Below are 23061 nucleotides of genomic sequence, written 5' to 3'. Positions count from 1 at the left end.
AATATGGAGGCATTTTTATGCTTTGTTTTTTTCTTTATTAAGACATGGTCACAAAAGTGTTTTGTGGACTCACACACTTCACACACCCCTCCATTGGCATAGTGATGAGTAGATAATGAGTGAATTATCATTTTTCTGTGAACAATCCGTTTAACAGCCCCTGTTCGTGTAGCCCTCACTACTTTAATAAACAAGTTGTAGTTGTATATGTAGGATGTAAAAACAATAAAAAGCTCTTTTGCTCTTACAGGTTCAATTATATTCCTGTGAAACAAATATCTCATCAAGTAAAATTAATTAAAGCTGAATTTTGGTTTTAAAACAGTCAGGCTACCCTTCTACCAACTTAGTAGGTATATCTTAACCATTAGTCATTGAATATATCATTGAAATGATTTTAGAGGTTTTCCTCTGACATTCTCTGCGGCCTGTCCTGTTCTTTGTGCTCCAGCTTTGGTTTCTGCTGATGCTGGTTTTGTGACAAGACACACGCCGAGGAGACTACACTTCCGTCCAAGGACAAAAACACAAGCTTCCCCTTGATTGACACATTCTCCCAAAGGCCACCTTGGTTTTAATCTTCCTCAGGGGTCAGGTACTTTGTTCTGTTTTTTGTCAACTCAAAAGACAAAGATGAAGGTCATGTGTAGTAGGTACAAATGTTCTTCTGTTAGGGAGAAAAATCATTTTCTTTGTCAAGTGTGAACTCATTAAAGGTCATTGTCTGATCTATTGCCTGCTTCTGTTTCTGTACACTGTCCAAAGGTCTGGGACCACTTTCCGATTTAATTGAGAACCCTACACTACTTATAGACAAGTGAGTGGAATTACAGTCTCTCTTAATTACCATGTGCTGTAGCTGCCAAATTGATGTTATTCACTGGATCCTTGTTGTATAAGATTTCTGCTTAAACCATGGACATTTCTAATTAAACCCTATATCAATCATAGTCTGAAATAATGGCATCTGGGACAGTGGTGTCATGAAGCTGAGCACCACAGTATATTAATTACATTGTGGCTGGAGTGGTAGGCTGCTCATTTTGTTGGCAGCAATTTATTTGAGAAGTATGGACTCCTGTTTTGCATATTTCCCTCTGTGAAGATTCTCAGTCATCCAAGTCATGATATCTTCAGAAGTTGTTCAAGTGCACAACATTCTGTAGTCCATTACACAGATCTGTTATCTTGTATTCAACTTCTATTGACTCTTAACATTTTTTACTCAAAGTGCAGAATATATAAAGTTCAGTTTCTGCTGGCAGACATCCGATGGTATTTCACTGCTTATTTGACAGTAGTTTCCAGAAGGAGAGCTCTGCATTGAGAATGCATCGAATATAAAAGGTCACAGAAGACAAGATGAGAGAGAGCAGAGTCCTGGGACAACATAATCCAGGATTAGTGTACTTCAATCTCAGACTGTATAATAACCCTGTATTTTATTTTTAACTTGGAATCCAGGGGGGAAAGCAAGCCGATAATTGGGAAATCATAGTGAAAGGCGAAATCATGCTCTGCTGTTTTAAAAGTCACATGAGTTGCTTTTCATAGAATATATCACTTCTTCTATTGATAATTGATGTTATCGTTCTATATTCAATTTTAACATGTAGAATGTTTTAGGTTATACCGAGAGTTTGAAATGTTGCTGATTGACGCCATTAAATTATCAGGTATGTACCTGACTAAGACTTTGTGAGTTCAATTATCAAATATTATGCTCAACATAAATATTTGATAATTGGTAAATTTTGTATTAATCTTGTAGATTATCAAGCTATGATTTATTGAACTGCCAAATGTTTTAGCATGGTTTGATTGGGCATTTGGGATGAGAAGGATGTTCACTTACAATTATATCTACCTAACAATTATGTTTGTCTGTCGGTCAGAATGTGGAACGCTTCTTTCCTGAACCTTGCGGCTGGTTTCACACTTGTGATCTGTATTTTTAGTGGTCCAGCAAAGTGCAGTGTCAAATTTGGTACAATTTAGACATTTGATACATTGAATAGAAAAATAAATGGATTAACAGTTGACCAGCGCTCTGTAGCAGTCAGTACGTTTGCGGCAATTTTTTATATCTGGCTGAATTCCAGTGCTTTTATTTTGAAAGGTTTTAAACTAGGTCCTATATCACTTGCTTGATAGACCATCTATTAAAAATAACACCAGTTAAGTAAGTCATTGAAACTTATATATAAATCACACAAATGTATGCAAATGTAATAAAGCTAATTCAATTTCATTTTATGAAAACCATGACTGTAAAATCTTGATTACAGATAAAACAGGTAGGATGAACACAAAGTTTCTAATTTCCCATCTACACCATAGACAGTTTATCAAAAGCTCTGCACACAAAGTCCAACACACAAACAATAAAAAGTGAAAGTATATTGTGGAACTGTTCGAGAAGGACTCACTAATGACAAGGAATAATTCAGAAGTAGCTCTGGAGCATCAACACAGGACAAGAGAACAGAACATTCCATAACAAGCAGGTATAAAATGTACACTTAGAGTAGTAGTAAACAACTATTAGATGTCACACAAAAGGAAGAGAATATGTTGTTGTTGCTCTGCACTATAAATTAACCACCTCTTAGCAGAAGGCAGAAGAAAACATTATATCAAAGGCCTCTCTTCTTCTTGGCAGCTGAAATGTAATGTGATGTATTGCCTCACAAAGCCGACTACTTGATATACCTGACTGATTCTACTCTGGAGTGCTGTGTGAAAGTGAGGACCGCTCACTCTGCAGCTACTTCTGGGGACTGAGATGTATTAAATAAATTAAACATAAGCATAAATAATCACCGTCATCACCATCTGATGATTGGAATCTTTTACTTTTAGGGAGGAACTTTCAAACCTACTGTTTGAAAGACAACAAGTGTTGACCAATGGTTTTCAGAAGTTTGATGCAGGGAAAAAATGATGCAAACTGAGCAAATGTAGCCCTACAGCAAAAATGAACGACAGAATGGGGAGGTCCCTGTTGCTGTTGACCCAATACATTAAAGTCCCGACTAACAGATAGGATTGGCACCAGTCGGCCATTTGATATGACCGCCCGGCCCCTGATGACAGATGATGAAAAGAACTCGTGCTTCAGACCTCCTTCCCCATTCAGCAGACCCCGGCACAGCCTGAAAACGTATAGACAGTTGGGGGTGAAACCCAATAACATGTTCACAGGATGGTGACAGTTCAGAGGCCACTTGATCCTCACTGTGTCCCCATCGCTGTCTAAGCTAATCTCCTCACGGTGACAGCAGACCTGCAGCTCTGTCCTGTCCAGGTTTAAGGTGGACTGAGGTCACTGGAGATAGTGGTGAAACAATTACTTTTAAAACAATGTACTTCATCACTTGCTTTAAAAAAAGACAGCCAATGTGCTACTTTGTCTGCCCTTAACCAAAAATGTAGAAACCTTATCTCCCGCGAAGAACAAAGATGTAGCTGAGCTAGCCAACAAAATAGCTATATTTTATAACATTATTATATCATATCATAATAACATAAATGGAGTGGTGTATTATTGTTTTGTATTCATGCAAAAGAAGATGTGTGAAAGTGATAATGGAGAAGTAATTACAATTGTAATAACAGTATTGCTAATAACAGAAGTATATGTGAGTTGGCATATTTTATATCTAAGTATTCTAGTTGTACTCATTATACACGATTAGCTGCCGCCACATGTAATTTGCAACTGAGCTACTTCAGAATAATTCAGAATAATTAATTTTTATTGTTTGTGTGCGTAACGTTGTGTGCAGAGTCTATGGTGCAGAGTGAAGTTAGAAAACTTTTTGTTCATCCTACCTGGTTTACCTGCAGTGAAGATTTTAAAGTCATTTTGTAATCAAATTGAAATGAATTTGCTTCATTAGTGTTCATGTTTGGCTTATATATTGTATATGTTTCAGTGTTTATGATTGCCTCAGCTGGTGTTATTTTTTCATCCATTGCACAAGGGCTATTTGAGAAGTCAATTAAGCAAGTAACACATCTTCAGACCCAATTTCACAACCTTTATAAATAAAAGTTATTTTATTCCCCTTTATAAAAAGCATGACAGTAACTATTGGTATTACCTCATATACTACTTTACAAATACAACTACATTAAAATGGAGGTGATGCTGTGAATTTGGTTGCCACGTCTGTGTCAGTCCTATATCGTGAAATTAAAATAATCAAATTATAGAAAATGATCCAGTTATACTCACTTCATCACACTTTCATCACATTTAGAGATTGCAGCCCTGCTAGCAGCTTGGCTCTAGATATGTAATGAGCAGCGAGTTAACCACAGATCAATTTAGCAACAGTCTGCATATGTGTGGTGTTTATACTGATCATGTCTGTCTTTGTGGTCCTGGTTACGTAACGCTGAAAATCAGAGGCGAACAAAAGGCGTGTGAGGGTATTTCAATCAACCCCTCCCCGGAATCTTATGAATGAAGCAAATAGCTGGGTCTAAGGGCTGCCTGGAGCTGTGAATGGGTCTGGAAATGAGAAGCAGAGGACGGAAGCAGGTAGAAAACGATCAGCTCCACTCATCTTTAATGCATCACTTGTCGTTTTTGAGGTGCAGGGCTTAGTCAGAGCCTTGTTTGAAGTCTTCCAACCTAATAGGAAATCGGTTTGCTGATGAGGAATCCGGTCTCGTCTTCGGCAAATTTGTGAAGACTAAGACCCTTCAGGAGGAAGTTTGGAGGCTTCTTTGATGTTTGCGCCAAGGGTTTGTGTGTTTCTTAATTGCAGGCGGGTCCTTTGTGACTGTGAAGTCATTCACACAAACACACGTGTGTAACGTTTGTTATCTTTAAGCAAAGCCTTTTACAATTCAACTAATGAAAATCTTTCAAATCAGACGGTGTTTTGTTGTTGGCTCTCCTGAATCGACTCCCACTGTGGGATTTTTCCAGGTTGGAACTCTTTGATCCATGTGATTGCAGCTATTGAAAGGCTGTTGCTGGCTGTCGGTGACATTTCAGCAGAGTGATAGATAGAAGATGGAAAGCTTTATTGTCATGATACAGGACACAACAGTGCTCCTCGATATTAATGCATTTTAATTTTTTAAAAACAACATCAACCACCATACACAATCATTCATCAGCAGCCAGAGGGAAACAGGTCTAACAGGTGGTTCGCTGGGTGGGAGGAGTCCCTCAGTATTTTTTAGTTCTGGGAAAGCAGCGGGAGCTTGACTTGTCTGCTCAGGGAAGGCAAAGGACAGACAAGACTCCGGTGCTCTCATTATGTCCCACAGAAGTCGCTTGTTAACGGCTGAGCTTCTCTGCAGTCCCGATGTTAATTAACTCCTCTTGTGTGTAGACATACGTTGTCTGACTCGACGACTCACACAAACAAATGCATAAGGCCCTATATCATACAAACGACATCATGAGGTCTTTGTCAAAACGTACGTGTGTATTCGTGTTCCGTGTGGAGGGGAGATCTGATCAAAATTTGCATTCCAAGGCCAGGTGTGTACTGACAAATGTAGAGCTGTTCACTTGTGATCAGATCACCCCAGATGCATGGTGATACCAGAGCTAGAGACACAGCATCAATGAAAAAGAAAATTAGAAAAAAATCAGGAGCTCAGACAATCATGTGAGGATTTCCATAAGTTTCGGATCGTGTCAGGAGAATGAAACCAGACGTTGCATTGATGTGAATGCTGCTACCGCACTGAATTGTGGGAAGATATTCTCTCCGTCTCTTTCACAAAGGATGGTCCAGTGTTTCCTATGCTAAAGGACATATTGGACATTTAAGAAATTTAAATGACTCTTATTACGGTGGGCACTGATATATTTTCAGATCATTTCACTCAGTTAACCTTCCTAAGCAAAATGTGACTATTGGAACACACCCGAGTTTCAGGATCATGACAATTGTTCTTCAAAATCAAACTCTACCTTGGATGTCATTGCTCTAATTCTACTCAGATCTAAGTCACATGTCAACCCTCCAAACAACAATTTAATGTAGTCATGAAAAAGCTGCAGAAGAGCAGAACGAAGTTGGAAATAACATGACTTGTGTCTCACATGTGCTCCTCTTTGAAATTATTTCTAAACTCACAAATGTCACTGGTTGCAACTGACTCACTGATGAGTTCTGACACTGGTGACTGCTCAATTTTACTGCTGCTTGATCTCAGTGCAGCTTTCGACACTGCTGATCATAACATCCTTCTCAATAGATTAAGTTACTGCTATATCCGGAACTGCCCTTCAATGGTTTCATTCATATTTTACAGATAGAGATTTATGATAGAAAGAAACAGACTGTCTATTGGTAATCATATTATATTCACTTGCACTGACTGAAAAAAAATGGAGCCTCCTATCACAGCTACGAAGGAGATGAGTAGGTTTACTTTTCATTTAAACAATAGCGTCATCAGAGGATTTGAATGTGTCACGGCAATAGAAAAATTGATGTCTTTTAACTTTCTGCAGCTCATATCAATAAGCATATTAAATCTTGTTACTTTTAATCCTCTGTGTCTCGGCTTCAGCTTGTACAGAATGCTGCACCTCGCATTTTAAGCAACACCAAGTGTAGATAAGTTAAATTTAGGATTGATTTCAAGATTTAAATAACTTTTAAAGCCCAGCACAGTCTGGCCCCAAGTTATGTTAGAGAGCAACTAACTCCCTGTGCTCCAAGTTGTAATCCAAGATCTTCAAACCATCACTTGCTAATTGTTGTATTTACTTTGATGTCATCTTCTCCATTTTTTTTTTGCCATGTTTTTTTCTGGTGTTTTATTCCCATGTAAAACGCCTTCAAACCTATACAAATAAAGTTTATTCCTTTTTTTTATTATGATTATGGCAGGAAGTTTTCTCCCAGCACTTCATCATTAAATCCGACAACTTCCTTGAGCATGTTCCCTCCTGTCCTTGGTCTTGCCATCTGAGGCCCCAGTGGATCCACATAGAACGCATCTACACATGACAGAAAGATAAGAGTTAATCATTATGAAATGCACTGGACTCAATAACCTGTTAACAATAATTCTTAGTGATTCGGAGCATTCTTGGTTTCTACATATTTTCCAGCCTTGTCCTGGAACCCCGAGAACACAAATGGCTCAAGGGAAAGGGAAGCAACACCGTTTTAAACATTTCATTGATTTCAGATAGGTAAGAGGTGAAGAAGAAGAGAAAGTTTTCCTCACCCAGTTCATTTGGGGCGCTGGCCTCGTAGGGCTCGTCGGAGGTAGTGATCGACCTTATCATGGATCTCCGCTTATGTTGTTTGATGCTATTGCTGAAGTCTGCACAAAACACACAAACACACACACAATTGGTGATCGACCAATTTATGTACACGATCGATAGGGAGGAGCGAGTACAGCATTATCTGTATCTGTATCTGTTAACCATATGAATTATCCGTATCCGTATCCGTACTCGGAGTGGGCGGGGCCTAACCCGGAATTGGGTGTGATTTAACCCGGAAGTGGGCTGTTTCAACATAACTTTCTTTATTAACTTTGAAATTTTTTTATGATTTTTTTATTTTTATTTTTTTTAAATTTATTTCCACACCAGGTGTGTGTGTGTGTGTGTGTGTGTGAGTGAGTGTGAGTGAGATGCGAGGGACGTTCACTGTCTCCCGGAGAAATGAACACTCTGTGTTTTTAGTATAGAAAGACGTGAATTATATTCGTTCACAAGTCATACAGACTGGTTTTGTTATTTTCACTTTACATTAACACTTAAAGTTTAGTGCAGTGTAATTGTTTGCCGTGATAATTAAATGCCAGTGTGATAATAAATGACAATTTCAAACCATACAAACTGTCATGTTGTACTGTATTTAATAGAGGTTTACTTTACTGTAAAGTAAGTGTAAATGTGAAAATAACAAAACCAGTCATTATGACTTGTGAACAAATATAATTCACGTCTTTCTATACTAAAAACACAGAGTGTTCATTTCTCCGGGAGACAGTGAACGTCCCTCGCATCTCCAGCGCTCCTCTACTGAGCCAATGCAGGTCTCGTGAAAATGTTTCCAAAGACTCGTACCCGAAGACCCAGTCGGGAAATGAACGAATCATTTCTGCTTCCTTGACTGAGCCTATGGAACAGTCCCGATGCGCAGTGAACCTGAGTGACTGAGAGACAGAGCTGTTCTGTGAGTGAGTGAGCAGAGCCGTGTGTGATGGGAGGAGCGCTGTGACGCTGTGTGAGGATTTTCATTCAGTCCGAGCACAGATAATGACTCCGATTACTCGTATTAAACTCGTAATCGGCAAAAGTGCTTTATCCGTACCGGATACTCGTTTCAGCCGAGTATCCTGCTCATCTCTAACGATCGACCAATATATGTATTTTTGGATTTGCACTCTCAAAGATGACAGGTCCAAAAACCATTCAAAGTGTGGAAACAGGTGTTGGGTGTGTTGGACTATATGTTTCTGCAACAGGACCAAACTTGTGCTTTATAGTGACCAACTCACCAGCACTGGCAACGCTGCCGTCTGTGCTTTCTCTCCAGCCAAGGACACTGAGCCTTCGACCGGAATTCAGCCTCTGCAGGAAGAGACAAAGAGGATTTGATTACATAACAAAAACAGCTTAAAAGTGTGAATAATTTAGCTACAGGGTGAAACCCTATCAGGGTCACAACTGCAAAACAGTTGGCTCTGCTTATCTTAAAAGTAAACTGTAAAGTTGCGACAGTCATGAGACGTACTGTATATCATATATAAACTGTACCTGTTCACTGATCCTCATCGCCCTCTCCCACTTGCCCTTGTAGTTGTTGGCTTCCTTTAGTTCCATATCAATGCACAGATTCACCAAGAAACGCAGACCTGAACACAAACATGAACATATTGCTATCTTCTCTCCACTATGATAAGTGGATTGTGTGTTATTTTTTTGTTCAGTTAAAAGTTTTGCAACAAACCAGATTACTTACATTCCATATCCTCTGGAAACAGGCAGTGGATGTGTTTGTATTTTTCCAAAGCTTTCTGGTAGTCTCCTTTAAAAAAAGCAAAAACAGACACATTTCTGAAATGTTGAGTTAAAAAAGGGCGGCTCTTCCTCATAATCTGTGAAGACTACTTAAAGGATCAGTGTGTAAAATTGAGTGACATCTAGTGGGGAAGTTGCATGTTGAATACCCCTCATCTCATCCTACCATTCGAAAGAGAACCTGTGGTAATCTTCAGGTGTCATAAAAACTCTAAATGATCACCATCTCTAGGGAAAACATCAGTAGGATTATTTTATATTCACTTTCTGCAAAAGATCCCTTTCCCCTACATCTTGCAAACTGGACCTAGATTATCTTATGTAGGAGTTTGGTTTTAAATGATGAGGTTTTCAGTAGAAAACAGACAGAGATTACGCAGTTAGTTATCATTCTTTGAAATCATTCTCACCATTTCTCCTGTAGCAGGCTGCCACCAAGAGCCGCCATTTCACCAGCTTCGGTCTGAGAAAACAAAACAGAATCTGCTGAGTACGAACACACAATCCTGCACGGTAAATGTTTTTTTTTCATTGGATTGAAATTAAATTGTCATCCAATTCTGAAATGAGCTGAGAGGCAAAAGCAGCCGATAATCTGTCCACTATGCTCAAGTAAAAAAGATGTCTTCCTCTTGTGTGGTGGATGTGAGGACATTTCTACACAAGAATTCAAACAAGAACAATTAAAGACGACAGAAGAAATCCTGGGACCAAAAAATACTTTCAGATAAATTGGTATTATGGCGATGATGCTGATATTATCATAAATTTTACATTGATATATCTGGATTATGCTCTTGTCTTCAAAAGTTAAGTTAATACTGATTACTTACTGCAGGACTGCAGCTCTCTCAAAGGATTCGATGGCCTTCACACAGGACTGAGTCTGTATGTAATGCCCTGCAAGCCACTCAATCACTTCCACGCTGCAAGGGTAGAGCTTAAAGGACTAAACAGCAACATAACACAACAATATTAGAGTTCTTCCATGTGTGTGTCTGTGTGTGCCTGTGGTTTTTCAACGCCTATTCAACTACAGAGCCTCCTGGCCCGTAACTGAGCTTCCACCCATTGTCTACCCATAGGAATGTCCAGGTTACAGGTCGGTAGATTTCTGTAGCTGACGAGGTTTCATGTAACCAAAGCTGAAATGTTAATTCAGAAAAACACTTGGTCATAAACCTTGTACCTCGTAGTAGTACTGGTAAGCCTGCAACTTGTCTCCTGTTGCATCATGCAGCTGCCCCAGCTTGGCCAGTGCACTTGGGTCGGTGGGAGTTGAACTGATGATGTGCATCAACCATTCTATCGCCTGGTCGTAATCCCCCAGAAGCTCATATCTGAGACACAGAGTAAAGGACCAAGAGATGCACCTATGGCGATAGGGCGAGGAGCAGGTTTGAATTCCTGAATGAGGCAACAACCACTGAGGTATAACTGACTGAAGCAGCTACACCTCATAACACAAGCACATCCACAAACACTTCTTATGAGGAGGATACAGTTTGACCAGCTGATACATGACTTGGTTGTTGTTCCTCAGAATGGAGTGGAGATCCAGGAAGCAGTGCAGAGCCTCCTCCGGACAAGTCAGCTTCTTATAGCACAGACCTGGTACAAAAAGAGGGAGATGAAAGTTGCTGATTAACATTTGCTCAAGGGCGAATTTAAATCAGCTACTGTTAATATTTTTTCATCATAATGATGTGTCAAAAGAAAGTCTGATGATAGCGTGTCAATGTAAAAGCTCCTCTGTGCTATGAAAAGCTTCACAGTGATGTTCAACCCTTTGAACTGTTTTTGTGCGGCCATCAAATTCACTGTTTCACTGCTGTAGTCTTCAGCCACAATAAGCAATTTTCAGCTATAAATTCCACAGCTACTGCACAGTTACACTACAATAAATCCACCCTTGTACCACCACTATATCATAAATGGATGTGTTACCAAGGTTGTAGAGGGCCTCTGGGCAGGCGGAATTATTCCACAGGGCCTCTTTGTAGCACTCCACAGCCCTTTCATAGTCCTGTTTGCCGAACACTGCGTTGCCCTTGTTGATGAGTGCTGCCGGGTTGTAGGGATCAGCCTTCAAGGCGAGAAGAGCGTATTCCTCTGCCTTGTCATAGTTCTTGTCCTGTAAGAGGGAATCATGTACTGGTACTAGCTTGGCACAGAGACTGTAGGCTGTAATTCTTAAATAAATTTCACTTGAATAATTTTGTAGAAAATCTATTTGACCTAATGCAATTGGCAATAATCTCCAAACATGGCTCTTTCTTTATGTTTGGGATGTTTAGTCATTGAAGAGACTTACCAGGAAGTGACGAAAAGAGAGGTTGTTGGCTGTTGTGCCCTTCACTCTGTTGTCTTTCAAATGAAATTTATTCAGGATTTCAAATGCCTGATAAGAAATATATACAAAAAAACCAAAACATTAGTAAAACATTTGACCATGGCTTTTGTCTTGTTCATACTATATTATTATACTGACTATGGCTAAAGCCTGTTTCCCCAGCATGCAGTATACTTCCAAACATTACAACCCATGTTTTTATTAACTTTGAATTAAAAAAAACTAATTTTTTCACATGCTCAATGCATTATGAAATTTATTTGTTAAAATATAATTATTCCTATCAGCAAACTTTGACTAATGTGGAATTGCCATATATATTCTGGAAAACAAGATAATCCGAAATCATCATAAATCCAACAACTATATAATTAATTTTGAATAAGCCCCTTTTTCCAAGGTTATTTCCAAAATGTATTAGAGAAGACTTGTATAACAAATGATAACAATACACTCACTGATTTGAAATCTTTCTGTTTGAGTTGGGCGATGGCTTTAGCAAACTCCAGGTCACTGGCGAGCTCAGAATGCTGAGAGTCCTTCACCATGGTCATGCACCTAAAAACAAAAGAAAGCAACCAACACAGTATGATTATTAGGTGTTTTTTTAAAACAAAAAATGTTACAGGAATAATCAAACCCTCCTAAGCAGAGAGAAGAAAGTGAAAAAAAATGCCCAATTGTAACTTTATAACAAACAAATAAGACAGTGCACAAAGAAAACTTTACAGTAGTACCCAGCAGTAACTATTGTTTTCACTTCTGCTTGCACAGGGACACAGCTGCATGGAGAATCAATGCCAATATGGTTTGTTTTCAGAACAAAAATTGAGATGTTGGATTTAGAAACTGCTGATTTCCCTTGAGTTCACCTGTATATACTGTATGTCATCTGCTATTAACAGTGAAATATGAAACAAAAGCACAATAGTCACCAACCAGTCAAGTCCAGCTGCAGCAGAAGTCTCCATAGCCGGAGAGATGAGCTTGGCAGCGGTCATAATGTACTTTTCTGCCTGTTTTTCTCTATGTAGTGAAAGAGGGACACAAATTGAGGAAATTAGGGGTAAAATAAAAACATAAATTAAACGTTCAGTTTGTAAGATTTAAGTGAAAAGGATCTACTGGCAGAAATGTTTCTTCTAAATTGTACGAATTGTTGTTTTCTTTACCCTAGAATGGTCCTTTTATATTTATATACTTTATATTTTCATCAGGAGCAGGTCCTCTCAACAGAGGCCGCCATCTTTTTTTTTTACAGTAGTCAAACTGGACAAACTAAACACCTTTATTTTTTTTATAAAAACTGAAGAGTACCACAGGTTCTCTTTCATGTTTGCAAGGGTATAGTGATGTGAGGGGTATTCAGCTGCAACATGCTACTTCACCACTAGATTTCACTCAATTCTACACACTGAACCTTTAAATCAAGGGTAGTGTGGTGAATGAGTCAGTGTTTTGTTCCAGAAAATGACATGTCACTGTTTAGACAATACTAAAAAAAAAATTGTACACAAGTGTTGCGGACATTGTGTTCTTACTGTGCCTCCTTCATCTGGTGAGTCTCGTCGCTCATGGACTCGATGGTCACGGTTGGACAGTTGTCACCCTGGAAAAGTCAACAGTTCAAGGTTTGATTTAAGCCATTTAGCGCCTTATTATGTGCATTGTCTGTAGTGACCAACAAAAGACAAGAGTAATTCTTCAAAATAAATCAGCAATCAACTTTAATTTGTTATTCCTGGTGTGCTGTCTTATTCAACTAATTTAATTTGCTTTGATTACACACATCTTCCTGCTACGCACCTCAGACGGGAAGTGCTTGGCCTCATCATCAGTGCCCAGAGGGGCCAAAAGTAGCATCTCAAACCCATTCCTCATCATCTTCTTGTCACCTTTGGCATAGTAGCACAGGACGAGGTTGTAGCCCACTGTGACGTTGGGGGTCTCTCTCATGACCTCTTCAAAACAGAGGATGGCATCTGGGTACTGGCGCATGTGAACAAAGACCACGCCAATATTTTGCTTGATCTGCATTCTCCTCTCCTTGTGACAGTTAGGGGTCCGATCCAGTGCCTTGCAGTAGAGCTTGATGGCTTTGGGGTAGTTCTTTTGTTTGACATAGATGTTAGCCATGCTGAGTCTCAGTAGGCCTGGAGGAAAATCACAGACAAAGTTTAAAGGAAAATCTAGTACGACTGATATAAAAAGCAGTATACAAGTATTACAAAAAAAAACCATTAGTAAAACATTTGACCATGGCTTTTGTCTTGTTAATACTATATTATTATACTGACTATGGCTAAAGCCTGTTTCCCCAGCATGCAGTATACTTCCAAACATTACAACCCATGTTTTTATTAACTTTGAATTAAAAAAAACTACATTTTCCACATGCTCAATGAATTATGAAATTTATTTGTTAAATTTATATTATTCCTATCAGCAAACTTTGACTAATGTGGAATTGCCATATATATTCTGGAAAACAAGACGATCCGAAATCATCATAAATCCAACAACTATATAATTAATTATTAATTATAATTAATTTTGAATAAGCCCCTATTTCCCAAGTATCTGGGGTTATTTCAACTACTGATGGTGGATGCACTCACAGGTTTAAGATAGCAGTCTGCTTACCAGTACAATTGCAGTTCTTGTTCTTTACTATAACCCGATAGGTGCTCAGGGCCTCTGGGTACATCTTGTTGTTCTCAAACTGGTTTGCAAGGTTAAACAAAACCTGGTAATGATAGAAATGTTATATTTACTATAATGAGTCAATTAATAAAAAAAAACTAAAACATTGACATATATTTAATTAACTGTATCTTCATCTAACATGGAAATAATCACAAATTAATTAAATAAAATGAGAAATTAAATAAGGTTTGCCACTATCTTTTGAAGAAAATGTATGTATTTACAGGGAAAACTGATCATAAAAGTTACATTTGATGTCATGCCTAAAGAACAAAATCAAGGAGAATTCCCCCTGCCACATACAATAGCTGCAAATAATGTAATCTTCCTTCTTGGGTGCATTTGTACATGAGGTGCTAAACCACCACACTCTTGAGACATTAGCTGAAGAAAAATGCACATATTTTCCTTTCCTTACGTGACAACTAAACACCAGATTTTAAGAGGGTTACCCAAAATAGTATATACCCTTTTAGGCATATCATTTTTGAGTAGGCCTAGCCTGACGTTGTCATACTCATTATTCTAGTCAGAATATGAGTCTGAGACCGCTCCATTGGGCTGTGATTATGGGTCGTGTTTCAACGGAACCAGGAAACCCCCTCTCTCTTTTTATTTATATGACTGCTTGTGTGGCTGCAGCATCGGGGCCAGCTGATAAATTAAACTTTTTATGAATCCCGTAGGAGGACGGCAAAAACATCTGTTCGATCTACAAATGCCTTGATCGCGTTCCTCTGTTCCTCTTTCAAAATGAATGCGCTGTCGATGTCTCTGAAACAGACTCGATGGCAGCATCGACACATCTCAGCTCATAGATATAAACACTATATATGTCTAAATATGTCTCAGCTCTCCAGCGGCAGGCAGCGCTCTCTGCTGACGTGGTTGACTACGTCACTGTAGATCATCTGTCAATCATCATATAAAGCCCGCCCTGACGATCTGATTGGTCCGTACAGCTTCTGTACGAGCATAGTTTCTCCCCAACGGAGCGACTCCAGACCGAACTTCCCGAACAACAAATGTTGTGGGCGGGGCTAAGTTCGTCTGGCACCCAGGCTAGAGTAGGCCTATAAGAAGTACAACTCCATCATATCACCTAAAAGCACTACAGCAGCCAATGAGGTACAGCAGCCGTACTTACAGTGAAGTTGAGATCATCATTGATTCTGTACTCCTTTCCAGACTTTTCCTTCTGTTTCACCAATGCTCGCTCATTCCTCACTGCCTCTATGGCTTTCTCAAGAGCCTGTAGAATCACAACACACAAACACATGCATAGGTCATTAGAAGAGACACCAATGGAATAGACATCAACATCCGTGTCCAAACTAAACAATACCAAGCCAGTTAACTCTGTACTTTGGCTGAACAATACAGTTCATCTGCACTGAAGCATTGGAAATATACTTAAAGGTGTAAGATTTAGGTTAAAGGAATCCATTTTTCACTTGTGAAATCACCTATTGTATAAATTGTTGTTTTCTTTAGCCTAGAATGAGGCCATTTTATTTAAATACTTTCAAATATATATATATATATATATATATATATACTGTATTTTGACATCAGGGATGGGTCTTCTTTACAGAGGCTGCCATGTTTTTAACAGTAACTCAGTTGAGTTTTTAGGAGAAGTGAAAGCTACCACAGGTTCTTCTTCATGATTGGAAGAGAAGGGTGAGGTGAGGGGTATTCTGATGCAACATGCAACTACACTACTAGATGTCACTCAATTCTATCCACTGAACCTTAGAGCTTTTTTAAGGTTTTAAACGTCTGTTGGATGCGCAGAAAGCTTTCCTACAGTATTGCATTTTATAGTAGTAGAGTAAGTAGTAAAGAATCTGACCAATTTTAAGTCTCCCTTGCTCTGTTCTAGCCAGCTCTCTTTGATCAATTCATTGACTTCCTCCTCCAGGATCTTATGCATGTCAGACCTGCAAAACCAGAGACACAGATATACAACATGTGATAATGTTGCTGGAAAGCACAACGTATTCTCCTACTTCAAAAGACAGTGACATGCACAGCATATAAGGGCACATACATAAATAAATATCTTGTCTTTTTTAATTCACAATTCATGGATATGGTATATTTATAACTGTATACATATTTATATATATATATATTCATTAATTGTAACTTAAATGTAAAATGTTACCACTGCTATAACATTTTTCTTTAAATATCAATTATACTGAACCTGAAAATTCTACACCGTTCTTATAAATATGTCTAAAATCGCTTTCAGTTACACACTGCAAAGGAGAAATTGCTTGGTTTGGGTGATACAGTGATATTCTTCAAAGAACGTTGGAAAGTTCCACTCACATGTCCTCATCCTCTGCTTCAAGAGAAGGGCTCTTGTCAGAAGGGTCATTAGTTGAATCTAAAAATGCAAGACCCAAAATGAATACAAAGTCAGACGGCAACAGTCTTTAATTGATGATAAATACTATTGGACAGAGGGAAATCATTGGGTAGAGGAAATTAACAAATAAAGTAAAACCCACTAACTACTCTGAGAACCACACTGACAATTTTTCTCTATATCTGTTTCTGTTGTAGAATAACAAGCTAATACAAGATCACAGAATATTCATATAATAAACATATATTTAGAGAGAATGAGTTTGTGTTTGTACTGTAAACTGTAAAAAACTATATTTGCTTATGACTTTGAGGAACTCACCACAACTTATTGAGGAGGTGCACCTTGCACCATTAACGGCAGTCATTGGCCGGTAGATATTCATTGTCCGGTAAGCACTAATTGGCCGGGAGGCGGTCAATGGCCGAGACGGGGTCATTGGCTGGGAGGCAGTGTTTAGCCTGTCGGCTCCACTCTGTCAAAATACATGAGGTTGTTAGTGTGTTTTAAATTAATACATTAATATAATGATAAAAAAGTTTGCAAAACTGTTCGCTAAATAAAAACTTATTGCAAATTGAACAAGTTAGTACTAATATCAGTTCACAAACTGATGCATATTAGACCTTAAAAGCACACTTGTGTCAATGCCTCTTACCTTCACAGCTCCAGTCATGGGTCTGGCCACTGAATTGTGCTTATGGTTGTGAGACCTGATAAAACAATGAGAAAAAGGTATGTGAGAAGGATTTAGTCATGTTTAATCATGCAATCAATAATAGTTTTGATGATCTGGAAATTGCCTTCTTGAAAAATTGCAATTGTACTGCTTACTAGTCAGTTAATTTATTAATTATTTGTGTCTTTTAGTATCCTCTACGTGTGGATTTGTGTAGCAGTCATTTAAGGCACATCTGTCTGTGTCCATCACTGGGCAGTTCTCCATGTCAGAGGCCAGGGAAAGCGTGTGCCTTTTTTTATTGGACATCATCCAAATATTCAGGCATTTGAAAGCATTGTTGTTACGTAAAAAAATATCAAATTTGGGTTTGTAATTCATTCAATAATATGCATATTTTTGCAGATCAGAGACATTTGAATAGCTTATTAGCGGATAGAAATACACATGGTGTTCACGTGGCCAAATGTTTTTAATAGCTTTCAGTAAGGCAGTGCATGATATAGTTAGCAACATCGTACTTATCTGCTGCTATTGCTTTTTATTTGTCAATTTTTCCCTAGTGCAAGTAATTATTACTACTTAAATTTAGGGCAGAGTTTATCTGCCTGTCGATTCATGCAAGGCGTGTGAGGAAGCGTGGATACCAAGTATGACTAGAAAATGCATTTCCTGACAAAAAATATCATGTGAATACGTACATGCTAAAATGCTTCGTTGAAGATGAAAATGTGTTGCGAATCATAAGCTGCTGAATTCAGCTAAAGTCCTACAATATTTGAGTAATTAATTCCAGGAGTGCTGCTGAATGTAAGAAGTAAAACAAAATATGAAAACCCTTAAAAAGATCTAAGGAATGTGTCACACTATCATAAAAGACAGCATGTGAAATTGCCACAGAGCAAATATCAAAGGAATGTCACATTGACATGGATCAATGACATGTGATGTCACAGTAGATAATGCATGTCCACAAAGAGGTACTTCCACTGTTACTTCTAGTAAAGGTTGTTTCAAATATTAAGGTGCAAGGGAACTATTGGTAAAAATTGAATATAAATAACCCTAGTGATGTTATCCCTTGTGTGTAATCATCTAAAAGTGAATTATTGTTTGATTTACCTTAAAACAGGCCCTTTATATTGAAATACTTAATATTTACATCTGGAGAGGGTGCTCTATGGAGGCTGCCATGTTGTATAGTCCAAACTGGACAAAATAAATACCTTTTGAGTTTTTATGACAACTGAAGGCTACCACAGGTTCTCTTTTAATGTTTGGAAGGCAAGTGTGAGGTGAGGGGTATTCTGTTGCGACAAGTCACTAAATTCTACACACTGAACCTTTAAGGTTTTTTGTCCGTCCACCTTTTTAAGTTTTAAAAACTCCTGGTGGATGAGCAGAAAGCTTTATTTACATTCATCTTCTTAAAATCAGCCCAGATTGATGGAGCTGAAAAAAGGTGAAACATTGTCACTTGTCATCCCTAGTGACATTTTATGAAGTGAAATGAGGATAGAGTCATTAGCTGCTGTGTGGATAACATACCCTCCATCGCAATCAGGTGCAATTTATATTGTAGGTCACCCAAGTTTTTCAGGGATCAACACATAATCACTTTAGTTTTGCACCTAGACAGCCATAGAGTTGATTTGTAGAAATACTAGCTATGTTGATTAAAACACGTGCGCACGGTGGAAGATACTTACTACAAAGACATCTAAAAGTACATCAAAGTAAAAATGTGGAATATGGCCAAATTGGCCACTAAATGCAAGATAGCAGGCTTCCTGTTGTGTTTTTCCAATTGCACCTTAAGACTTTTTTGTTTGTCTGGTCATGATACACCTGTATATCGATTTTTGTGAAGATCAGTCAACACCAATGTGTACACGTTCCAGGGGTCTCGGGGGCACCGTTGAGCCATTTTGCGACGCCCATTGAAAATTCCTTCAGAATACGTACATTTTCACCACTTTCTAACTTTCTGCAAATTTTGGTAAGAAGTTGAGCATGTTAAAGCCCTCAAAAAGCCAATTCATTTGCCTGAATAATAATAATAATCCTTACAATAACAATAGGGTCCTTCCTGACCTTTGATCAGTGCTCGGGCCCTAATAAGGAGGTGTAGCATTGGTGGAGTTAAATGGAACTCTCTCAGCATCTTGCTGTGAGTCCAGGGCTAGATAGAATGTGCATCTACTTTTCTACTTAATGATTTCCCAGCAGTTCAGACAAAGGATAGCAGTTTGTGCAGGAAATTACTGATGCCTGCAGCACAGCTACGTTAAACATCAATGTCGAATGTGATAGCAGTGATCATGGGTCGATGACAGGGCCAGCACTTTGTATCTGTCCTTGGAAATGCATTAATTCCTCAAGACATAACAGTCCTGTTGACTTTAACCTGTCCTTGCTCAGTTTATTTCTCTGCTTCCTTGTTCCTGTGTGTTGATATAATGACATTGACAATAATCCCTCCAAATTCTCATTTTAGATATTCACCTCACACTGCTGTGTCATTTTAGATTGAGTCTTAGTTTCTGAAGGAAGGATTACTTCTTTCACAGTAATTACCACAGCAAATGTTACAGGGCTTGATTGCTATTCAGAATCAATTTAAACGTTAGAGAAGATAATCTTCCCAGCGCATCAATCCGTCAAATTCTGTCAGCAGGCTGCAAGCTGTGTGAGGGGATGCAAGCGCAACCTTAATGATCCTCTCAGCTGCGGACATTTTATCATGCATGCATCCATAAATTCAACCTTCCATCCACCTGTTTTTATTCATAACATTTTATAGAGCAAGTCACATTGTCTTAAGGTAAAATACGAAAGTTCTGGCAGCGTATTTGCCTATCACCTCTGCTTTCCTCTCAGGTCACTGCACCCACTCCTTCAAGAGATTTATATGCAGTACCTTACTGCCCAGTCCTTGACACCTGGTATGTGGTTGGTTCAAGTTTCTTTAGTATTTCAAAGGGTAGGAAGTAGCAATAGCTATGTCATGGATTGAAGGATCTCTGCCGACTGATCGTACCAGGACTTTGCTATGTGTGATTGGGTAAGCACACTCATTTTATCCAATCTGTCTCTCATCTGGACAACATAGGATACAATGTTAACAGATACAACCCACCTACACTGAGGAGACGGATGGACTGAAATTGTCTGATGATTGAGGATTCTTCCTCTTTTGGTATCAGTACTCTTCAAGCTCTGCGCCAGTCTTTGGCTATAATTGCCTTACCCATGGAATTCTCATTCATTACTACAAGAAGCGTAGAACATCAGGAGCATTCTTATATCCATTTGGTGTTCTGGTTGCTCAATCGGTGGAATATGAGATGGAATAGCTATCAGATAATTTGGATCAGAGTGTGTTCTTTCCAGGTGCTCCTCCATGCGATCCATGCTTTCTTTCGATCAAGCACTTTGCCAATGTTCTTTTAGCCCAGCCACAGGTACGCATCTTGAGTTTCTTGTCAGAGACTGCTATGTTAGCTTCTTGTCTTGTGCTTGCCTTCCTCTTGGTCATGTCCTTTCCAGGATCATTAGCCATGTAGTCCATTAGTGAGTCGTCTTCTGCCCCGAATTTGGAGGTATTTTTCCTTAATTGCTTCCGTAGCCATTGGTTGGTGTCTCAAAATAACAATTTGTTTCAGATGCTGCCAGCATTGTTAGCTGGCCTATGCCTGCGTCAATGTGGTCTTTTCACTCCAGTCAGTTGTCTTTCCTTGCAATCACAAGGTCTTTTCCTTCTTGTCAGCTATCCTGTTCATAGCGGTCACTGGATGCATCCAGCTACAATCATCTTAGAATATAGGACAATATGGTAAATATCCCTCGTACGTTTGAAGGTCTTCTGCACATTTAAGGGTGCTACAAAATGTTGGCATTTTTCTGCCTCCCAGCTGCCGATGAAGTCAACTGTTAAACTCTCACCCTCTTCCTCCTTGGTTTGTATGGCAACATTGTTCAAAATAAAGCTACTCTGGTTCTATTCGAATATCTCCCATCTCCCCCCAATATTGATGATCGTTTCAACACTCACTGTTATACATGGTACCGATGGACTTTTGTTTGTATACCTCACAACTTGCCTAAAAGCGTGATATTTCAATTCAGGAAAGGCATAATTTAAAGTTTAAACACAACTATGCTATATTGAAGCTTAATCAATTATAGAGGAGGCGGTATTCCCTTGAACCTGTCTCTGTTTTATAGGTCAAATCTATGAGCCATTACCTCAAGATTCTATTAAAAAATGCAAGATATCATTTGGAGTCACTGCTACAGCAGCAAAAAAGAGGTCATTTGTTGTTAAGCTAATTATCTTAGATTAATCTTGCAAAAGCTGTGTTTTACCTTCCACATGTAATCAATCATTGTCTGTCATTATGTCTGATGTGATGTGTGGGAGAACAGCTGTCTTATAATGAGTAGGTAAATTTCTGTGTAGTATGCATGAACGTGAAAAAGTTATAAATAGAGATGAAACGGTGTGAAATGTTGTATCCAGATTGTTAACACATTCTGTATCTTAAGATTAAGATACATTTATTTATCCCACACTCATGCAAGGGGAAATTTAACCACTGCTTTTAACCCATCTGGTGCAGGACACACAGAGCAGTGGGCAGCTGTGTACGGCGCCCAGGGAGCATATGTTAGGGGAGTAAGGTGCCTTGCTCAGGGGCACTAGACAGGGTAGGGAGAATCCTCTAGGATTTTTGGACAGATCAATCCAGGTTCGTCTTTTTGTTGTTTCTCTGTGGAGTCGAACCAGAGACGAACCAGAGACCTTTTCTGCCCATAGTCCAAGTTTCTGCCACTAGTCCACCGCCTCTCATGCAATGTGGCGACAGTGGATGTTAACATTTGTTTGCTATTGCCAGAGATTAAAGTTCTCCTGCTGTTACAGCCCCTACCTGCCTGCTGCTTCTGTACTCCATGTCGTTACAACACACAATGCTGCGCCTTCCTCTTATACACTTGCCGACTTTGGTTGATGCTGGATAGTATCAACCAAATTGTCATGGTAATTAAAGATTAAACAGTACAATTAACGAGCATGAATTTTACCACGGTATACCATAAAACAGACAATTGTGTCATCTCTTGTTATAAAGGCATTTTTTAAATATGAAATTGGCCATATCTATTATATGCCAATATCTATATCCAAATCAATAGCATAAATTAACATGTCTCATGCATTTTGTCACTTATGATTTGTTGTGATTGGAAATTGGGAACCCCGTTCCACCCCGGCTTACGCACAAATCATATTTTTGTAAACAATATCACCTATCTATCTCAATATCTCCTTATACTAATGCACAAGTGCAGTTTGACATGCTTGTACATTCATCCTGTACCACTGTACTTTAGTCATGTACATTTCAAGACGATATTTTTGCAGTTTAAGGTGTATATTATTTACATTTTCATTTTTAAATTTTTTTTATTCTATTGCCATTTTTATTTCTATTCTATTGTCTTCCTCATTCAGAATTGTCTGCTGCTGAACTAAATTTCCCCGTTGTGGGATCAATTAATTTTGACCTTATCTTATCTTGGCATCAGTTGTGCCGGAACCAATTTGACCCCAAATTAGATATTGAAAGTCTGGGTGAGTCACTCATTAGACACAAAATACCTTCACAAACAGGACTATATATATTCTATATAGAAGGCCAGAACGGCTAATGAGGTGTTACAGCGACTTCAGTGTTTTAATTGGTAGAGAATGACTCCCTTTGCCACTGGCTTTGGCTTCTTTAAAAGTTTTGACACTAATGACATTTATTTAGTCTCAAAATTCCATGCATGTAAAAATCGAACTTGCTTGAGCCAAAATCGTGAATCATTTTTTTTAAGTTTGAGAAGAGGATAGTTTCTAATGTTCCCTT

At 38.7% G+C, this 23061-nt stretch overlaps 1 protein-coding gene across 1 annotated transcript; it reads right to left on the bottom strand.

Annotated features, from left to right (window-relative positions):
* Positions 1–6863: 6863 nt before the first annotated feature.
* LOC133021053 (intraflagellar transport protein 88 homolog) lies at positions 6864–16011 on the bottom strand. Its single transcript, XM_061087822.1, has 18 exons — positions 15943–16011; positions 15235–15339; positions 14025–14127; positions 13188–13534; positions 12923–12990; positions 12321–12407; positions 11840–11939; positions 11343–11429; positions 10976–11162; positions 10531–10639; positions 10218–10368; positions 9862–9977; positions 9439–9491; positions 8970–9035; positions 8765–8862; positions 8506–8578; positions 7216–7314; positions 6864–6982 (listed from the first exon to the last, which is right to left on the bottom strand). Exons 3-18 carry the CDS (start codon positions 14086–14088, stop codon positions 6864–6866), a joined length of 1824 nt encoding a protein of 607 aa, XP_060943805.1. The 5' UTR covers positions 14089–14127; positions 15235–15339; positions 15943–16011.
* Between the last annotated feature and the right edge of the window lie 7050 nt (positions 16012–23061).

The sequence above is a fragment of the Limanda limanda genome, chromosome 15 (genome assembly GCF_963576545.1).
Source record: "Limanda limanda chromosome 15, fLimLim1.1, whole genome shotgun sequence".
NCBI classification, from domain to species: domain Eukaryota; kingdom Metazoa; phylum Chordata; class Actinopteri; order Pleuronectiformes; family Pleuronectidae; genus Limanda; species Limanda limanda.
Note: the sequence above shows the minus strand (reverse complement) of the source record. Positions and strands in the feature narration are given on the sequence as shown.